General features: G+C 36.4%; 1 protein-coding gene across 2 annotated transcripts in view; it reads left to right on the top strand.

Moving 5' to 3' along the window:
• Ythdc2 (YTH N6-methyladenosine RNA binding protein C2) overlaps window positions 1-8,331 on the top strand; it is a 57,558-nt gene that overhangs the window by 40,748 nt on the left and 8,479 nt on the right. For both annotated transcript variants that reach the window (XM_050149259.1, XM_050149260.1), the window contains 3 exons: window positions 479-588; window positions 2,213-2,505; window positions 4,564-4,741. In XM_050149259.1, the coding sequence (XP_050005216.1) occupies window positions 479-588; window positions 2,213-2,505; window positions 4,564-4,741 (581 nt within the window). The remainder of the gene's footprint in view (window positions 1-478; window positions 589-2,212; window positions 2,506-4,563; window positions 4,742-8,331) is intronic.

The following is an 8,331-nucleotide window of genomic DNA, read 5'->3' as shown; positions in this document are numbered from 1 at the left end:
TTTTTTTTTTTTTTGAGGGTTTTTCAAGACAGGGTTTCTCTGTAGCTTTGGAACCTGTCCTGGAATTAGCTCTCATAGACCAGGCTGGCCTTGAACTCACAGAGATCTACCTGCCTCTGCCTCCCTAGTGCTAGGATTAAAGGCATGCACCACCACCACCTGGCTTTGTTGGTTTCTTTTTAAGTGATCATATAAATAAAGATAATATTTGAAAAGTAACTGATATTCTCATCTTTATACAAATATTTTTTGCTTAAAAATGCCTATTAAATTTGGAATCTTTATGTAAGTTTTGTGTATATTCTTTTATCTTCTTTAATGTAACTATTACATTTACACTGGACACTCATTTAGTATTTTTATTTATCAATAAATTCGGTGTCTGTTAATGAAATACTAAATGAGTACATAAGAATTTTTGTTTTGCTGTTTTGTGAGAAAGTAAAGTGATTGATTTTTTCCATGTGTGTGGTGACAGCGGATGGCATTCCCAATGATAGTAGTGACAGTGAAATGGAGGACAGAACCACTGCTAATCTGGCTGCTTTGAAACTTGATGAGTGGCTTCATTTCAAATTAGAGCCAGAGGTAAGTTGCTTTTTAATAGGACATATATTTTTTTCTAATTAATATTAATTGAAGTAGCATGTTAAAATTTTTATCTTTAATATTGATCCCATAGTGGTAGAAAATACTTGTGGCTTGATTTTCAGTTTTCGTAGAGCTTACATGCATTCTCTGCCATGCTGGGTTTTTCTTCTGTCAGAGGACTAAACCAACATAGATGCAGCCCTGCATTTATGTGTGACTATTGTCTTGCTCTGTTTGTGCTGCTATAACACAGTTCTGTGGGCTGAATAATTTTTGAAAATCAGAAAGTCCTCAGTCTAAGATCAGGGTGCTGGTGCAGATTACTATGTTTAACCAGATGACAGCTTAAACCCTATGTCCTCAGCAGGGAAGAATGGTGTGTCCATGTGTGATGGGAAGCTGAAGGGCATAAGACACCTTTTAGAAGGATATCTAACTGACCATTGTCATTTTCTGAAGATCACATCTCCCAGTACTGTTGCATTGATTACAAAGTTTTCACATTAAATTTTGAGAGGGACCAAAACCATCTAAGCCACAGTAGTAATATTTTAGTATTTCTGGGTATGTAAACTATTGAGTATTGAGTTACAGGGCACCATTTATTTTTGCCATTTCTTGGAGAAATGAGTTCATTTTGTTTTCATAACTGAATTGGGAGAGATAAATTTTTGTTTTTTAATTTTAAGATTTCTTTGACATAGTTTTTTATTATTCCGGTCTGTTTTTTATAATCATTCTCTGTCCATCTAGGGGCGCAGCTGAGCTGCCAGTGGTCAGCACTGGCTAGCTCTCTGTTAATCATCACTCCATTTATTCATGTATGTATCACATGAGCATACTGCAGTCTAGTTCCCATTCACTTCCATCCTTTGCTTCACTGAAACTGCATTTCCATGTTATATGCCAGTCTGTCTTTGATAACCTGCTCTCCTACTTGGCACTATTGTGTATCGCCTCTCCTTCCTAATTCTGCTCCTCTCCATTCCCTCCTGAATCCTGCTCCAAATTCTTTGTCTTAAATAAAGTCAATCCTTTTTCATTCTTCTTCTTTGTAATCATTTCTTTTTACATGTGTGCTTTGCTTTAAATTTTAGGTACTTGTACCTTAACTAAAGTTTCACCTTCAGAGTGCCTTTCCTTTTCTTCACTTTCACTCTGCACGTCTCCTGCTAACTTTGTTTCTCGTTAGATTTAAAACTGATGGCACTGTGTCTCTCAAGTCTATTTCTAGATTAGGCCTTCTTATGCATCCATTTGCATGCTGGCCATCATCAGTTGGTGCTCTGTAGATGCTAAAGCATTATATGAATAGTCTAAGTCATTTTTCCCTTATTTACTTTACTGCTGCTTTTCCAATATTAACCACACACTGTCACCTGCAGTGTTTACTGTCGCCTTTTTAAAGCTATTTGTTTCCGTCTGTGTCTATAGTGCCTAGAATATGATGGCTAAAAATTTCTTGTATGTAACAGAATGAATGAAAGGAATGGAAAATTATATTGCATATAAGAGAGTTCCTTATACAAACAGTTACAGACCATAACTAATGTAAAGAACCTTCTTTACATATATGATACACATTTTGCTTGTATTTGAACTGAGGACGTTTTGATTACAGGCTGCCAGTTTATTGCTGCAGCTCAGACAGAAATGGCATAGCTTGTTTTTACGGCGAATGAGAGCTCCATCTAAACCTTGGTCTCAAGTCGATGAAGCTACTATACGAGCAATTATAGCTGTTTTAAGCACTGAAGAACAGTCTGCAGGTTTACAGCAACCGTCTGGAATTGGCCAGAGGCCAAGACCCATGTCTTCAGAAGAACTTCCTTTGGCTTCCTCTTGGAGATCCAATAACAGTAGGAAAAGTTCAGCTGACACCGAGTTTGCTGATGGATCCACTACTGCAGAAAGGTGAGTATGGCATTTTATTTAGATGGGTATGTTTTCTCTAGGACAATGAACTCTTTATACTACTTCATAGTCACACATAATGTAGTGTATGTAAAACATCACAATAAAATGGAGTTTATTACTTTAAAATATCTCTTGTAAGTACTAAGGGAGTGTGAATTATTTAGTAAGGTCAGGTCATTCTTTCAAGAAAAAATTGAAAATGTTACATATCCAAAATTCATAAATTTAAGGTCTCTTATAAAGATAATAAATTCTAAAGTGATCCATTTTAGTGGACACATGTCAAATGACATTTTTTCCTAGACATGCTGAATAGGACATGCTGGCATTACTCTTTAAGGATCAGGTTTTGTGTATCACTATGTACTGTCAGTACCTCTAGCTAGCATTCCTACAGAATGCTACAGAAGAACATGCTCCCTATTCAGTGATGCACTGAGTGCCTATTCGATGTGTGGGCAACAGCAGTGAAGAAAGCAGGTATTATTTTCTTCATTCCTGCAAAACTGCAATTTTCCCACTTACTGTAAGTTGTATATTCATCTGAATCCAGGGTTTGTACTAGGTAGAATGTTAAGCTTCTTTAATATATTGCCATATGGAGTGTTTCCTCTTACCTTTTGGAAGGAAATTAGGTCAGTATTACTGTGAAATGTCTGATTTTAGCCAGCATCATTAAATCTTATACTCTGTTTATTCTTTGTAAATTAGTGGTTAGCTTCAAGGTTTGATTATATCCCTTGTTTTAGCAGAAGTATTTTTAGATGGTATTAGAAACTTTACACTGAAACCAGAATATATTGTCTGATTGTACCACAGTACATACTGTACAGTTTTTAAAAATTAAAAAAAAATAACGTGGTATGTGTAGAATTTTAGAAGAATCTTAGAGTTTATTAAGATAACGTTTTAATTTAACAAATAAAGTTCAGTGTCATGCACAGGGTTGTATGCTCATTTAGTGTTGTTCTTGTATATAGATTTTAGTCTCTGTCATTTTTAAGTCTATTTTACACAATACTGTTTCTGATTTTTCAAAATGTGGTTTTACCCCATTTTTTAAATGTATCCTATAGTCTGTGGTTGTTTTGTTGTTGTTTTGGAGTATGTGTGTGTGGGGGGGGTGTTTGTGCACACACAAATGTGTATTTGTGTGTCAATTTCACTAATTGATATTGGCGATCTTCCTTAGTAGCTTTCCGCCTTCACTTTTGTGACAAGGGCTCTCAGTGAACGTAGACCTAACTTCTTTCTCTAGCTGGAGAGCAGGATCAAGGGATTTGCCCCTCTTTGGTACCCTAGTTCTGAGATTACACACACCAGCTTTTTATTTTGGTACTGGGGATTGAGTTCAGGTCCTTATGATTGCATGGTAGATTAGTTTCTTTTGTGTTGCTCTGACACAAATACTTGACAAAGACAACTTAGAGGAGAGAGGGTTTATTTTTACTTCCATTTCCATGATGGATAGAACCCATAGTGGGAAAGACATGACGACAGGGAGGAAAGGCATGGCAGGCATGGATGTAGGAACAGGAAGTTGGCTGGTCATATTTTGTTAAAGAACAAGAAGTGTAGTGAAGCTATAAAGCCTCAGAGCATCTTGTCTTCAGTGGCTTACTTCTTCTAGCAAGGCTTAGCTGTTAAAGTATCCATAACCTTCCTGAACAGCTGGGTACCAGTGGTCAAACAGAAGAGCCTATGGGGACATTTTGCATTCAAATCTCAACATGCAACAAGCACTTTACCAACTGGGCCATCTTCCCATCCCTTAACTGTTTCATGTATATATATATATTTGTTTACATATTTATTTATTCATTGGGGTGCTGGAGATCAAACTCAAGACTTTAGGTATGCTAGGTAAGTTTTATATCATTAAGTTACACTCCTAGCCCATTCTAGTTCATTCTTTATTTTTTAGTAATGTAAATAGAAAAATGAAATTCCCTTAAAGTACTACATACATTTTATGTCATTGGGATTTTGGATTGAAATAGCATTCCCTGTACTATAAACTCATGTATAACTGACCTGTGCTTCTTCTCACTCAAGAGTACTGATGAAATCTCCATCTCCAGCCTTACATCCACCTCAGAAGTACAAAGACAGAGGAATTTTACATCCTAAACGGAGCACTGATGACCGATCAGATCAATCGTCTGTGAAATCTACAGACAGCAGTAGTTACCCAAGTCCTTGTGCTAGTCCCTCTCCTCCGTCCTCAGGGAAGGTAGGACGTCCGCGGCCTGTGTAATGAGGGTGGATTCACAGCACATCTCGTGGACATACTTATACAGAATCATAAAACTTGTACTTTTGTGACTGTGGACTGTGTTCTCATTACTAGCACTTTCACATGAGTATGCTGTGACATGAACATGCCCCTCCTCACACACACAAATAAATATAAGTAATAGAAAGATGATCAGTTTAAACTGAACAATTGTGCAAATTTTGGCAAGTGTGTACTATAATGATACTATAGTCATATACCTAACATTCTTGTTACCCTAGTGCACCAGTAACCACTGCTCATTTTTCTTAAGTGGCTTGTAAGTGGAATCGTGCTTTCTGTGTCTAGTTTATTTTACTTAATGCAGTGCTTTGAAATTCACCTGTACTGTTGAATGTAGGTCTGCGTTTTACTTTTTCTTTCTCTGAGTAGTATTTTGTTGTATGGATATGTCATGGTTTGTTTATTCATTTACCAGTTGATGTGGACATTTGGGTTATTCTACTTTGTATTTTTACTAAAGGTGCTGTAATATTAGAATGGAGCCTTTGTGGATGTTTTTTATTTGGTGTTGGATACCTAAAAATGAGACTGTAGGTCGTATAATAGATTCTTGTTTACCTTTGCAAGAAGCTCCCCCACTGCTTTTCAAAATGTCTGAAAAAGTTCCCATTTTCTGGGACAACCTATAAGTATTTTTTTGGTTTATATTGGCAAGAATTTTCATTTTATAACCTAGTCATTCTAGTGGGTTATATACTGATGGTTCCTTGTCGTTTTCATTTCTATTTCCTAAGTGTCTTGTATTCACATATCATTCTGTATATAGTCCTTGGTGAATTATCTATTCAAATTTTTATTCATTTATGCTGTTCTTTATTGATTATCTTTTTAATTTTTTTATTGGTTTTATTGAGCTATATATTTTTCCCCAGTACCCTTCCTTTATCTCCCCTCCCCGTTAGCCCTTTCCCATGGTCCCCCTGCTCCCAATTTACCCAGGAGATCTTGTCTTTTTCTACTTTGCATGTAGACTAGACCCATGTATGTCTCTCTCTTAGGATCCTCATTGTTGTCTAGGTTCTCTGGGGTTGTGAATTGTAAGCTGGTTTTCTTTGCTTTATGTTTGAAAGCCACTTATGAGTGAGTACATATGATATTTTCTTTCTGGGTCTGGGTTACCTCACTTAATATGTTTTCAAGATCCATCCATTTGCTTGCAAATTTCAAGATGTCATTTTTTCTGCTGTATAGTACTCCATTATGTAAATGTACCACATTTCCTTATCCATTCTTCGGTTGAGGGGCATTTAGGTTGTTTCCAGGTTCTGGCTATGACAAACAATGCTGCTGTGAACATAGTTGAACATATGTCCTTATGGTACAATTGAACATCCTTTGGAAATATACCCAGAAGTGGTATTAAGGTTGTTTCCTAATTTTCTGAGAAATCACCATACTGATATCCAAAGGGGCTATAGCACTTTGCACTCCCATCAGCAATGCAGGAGTGTTCCCTTTACCCCACAACCTCTCCAGCATAAGTTGTCATCAGTGTTTTTGATCTTGGCCATTCTTACAGGTATAAGATGGAATCTCAAGAGTTGTTTTGATTTGCATTTCTCTGATGACTAAGGATGTTGAGCATTTTCTTAAGTGTCTTTCAACCATTTTAAATTCCTCTTGAGAATTCTCTGTTTAGGTCTGTACTCCATTTTTTAATTGGGTTATTTGTTCTTTTGATGACCAGTTTATTGTATTCTTTATATATTTTGGAGATCAGTCCTCTGTCTGATGTGGGGTTGGTAAAGATCTTTTCCCATTCTGTAGGCTGTTGTTTGTCTTGTTGACTGTGTCCTTTGCTTTACAGAGCTTTTCAGTTCCAGGAGTCCCATTTATTAATTGTTTCTCTCAGTGTTTGTGCTGCTGGGGTATATTTCGGAAATGGTCTCCTGTGTCAATATGTTCAAGTGTAATTCCCAGTTTCTCTTCTATGAGATTCAGTATGGTTGGCTTTATTTTTAGGTCTTTGATCCATTTGGACATGAGTTTTGTGCATGGTGATAGATATGGATCTATTTTCATTCTTCTACATGTTGATATCCAGTTATGCCAGCACCATTTGTTAAATATGCTTTCTTTTTTCCATTTCATATTTTTTGCTTCTTTGTCACAAATCAGGTGTTCATAGGTGTGTGGATTAATATCTGAGTCTTGATTCAGTTCTCCTGTCTGTTTTTATGCCAATACCAGGCTGTTTTTAGTACTGTAGCTCTGTAGTAGAGTTTGAAGCCAGGAATTGATGTTGTAAAACAATCCCACACCAGTTCAGAATTACTGATTATAAAAAGGGTTATTTATTTAAGGGGAAAAACTTACAGATCACCATTCTAAACAACAGTCCTCTGAGTGCAAACAGGAAACAGAGTCTAGCTAGCAGCCAGAAAGGCCCGAAGCAAGAGAACAGGATTTTTTAACTATAAGAGACCATGCCCAAGTGGGCTGGTCTCTTAAAGGCTGTTGGCTAAAGGAGCAGAACATACTCCCACAGCAAAGAATTGTGATGCCTGCAGAAGTTTCTTTATTGTACAGGATTGTTTTGGCTATCTTGGGTTTTTTACTTTTCCAGATGAAGTTGAGTACCATTCTTTTGAGGTCTGTGAAGTATTTTGCTGAGATTTTGATGGGTATTGCATTAAATCTGTAGATTGCTTTTGGTAAGATTGCCATTTTTACTATGTTAATTCCACCTACCCAAGGCATGGGAGATCTTTCCATTTTTTTGGTGTCTTCTTCAATTTCTTTTTTCAAAGATTTAAAGTTCTTGTCATACAGGTCTTCTACTTGTTTAGTAAGAGTTACTCCAAAATATTTTATGCTATTTGTGGCTATTGTGAAGGGCGATGTTTTCCTGATTTCTTTCTTAGCCCATTTATCATCTTTATAAAGGAGGGCTTAATCTTCTATCCTGCTATATTACTGAAAGTGTTTATGAGTTGTAGAAGCTCCTTGGTAGAATTTTTGTGGTCGCTTATGTAAACTATCATAGCATTAGCAAATAGTGAGAGTTTGACTTCTTTTGTTATTTGTATCCCCTTGATCTCCTTTTATTGTCTTGTTCCTCTAGCTAGAACCTCAAGCACTCTATTGAATACATATGGAGAAAGTGGACAACCTTGTCGTGTTCCTCATTTCAGTGGGATATCTGTGAATTTCTCTCCATTTAGTTTGATGTTGGCTGTTGGTCTGCTGTTTATTGCCTTTATTATGTTTAGGTATGTTCCTTGTATCCCTGCTCTCTCCAAGACCTTTATTATGAAGGGATGTTGTATTTTGTCAAAGGCTTTTTCATCATTTAATGAGATGATCATGTGGGTTTTATTTTTAAGTTTATTTATACGATAGATTTCATTGACAGATTTTCATATGTTGAACCATCCCTGAATCTCTGGGATGAAGCTGACTTGATCATGGTGGATGATGTTTCTGATGTATTCTTGGATTCACTTGCCAGTATTTTTTTTTTAAATATAATTTTTTTATTGAAAAAAAAAAAATTTCCGCCTCCTCCCCGCCTCCCATTTCCC

Source organism: Alexandromys fortis, unplaced genomic scaffold, assembly GCF_014885135.2.
Source record: "Alexandromys fortis isolate MF-2015 unplaced genomic scaffold, M_Fortis_MF-2015_v1.1 scaffold_60, whole genome shotgun sequence".
Lineage (NCBI taxonomy): Eukaryota > Metazoa > Chordata > Mammalia > Rodentia > Cricetidae > Alexandromys > Alexandromys fortis.
This window is presented reverse-complemented; position numbering and strand designations above follow the sequence as displayed.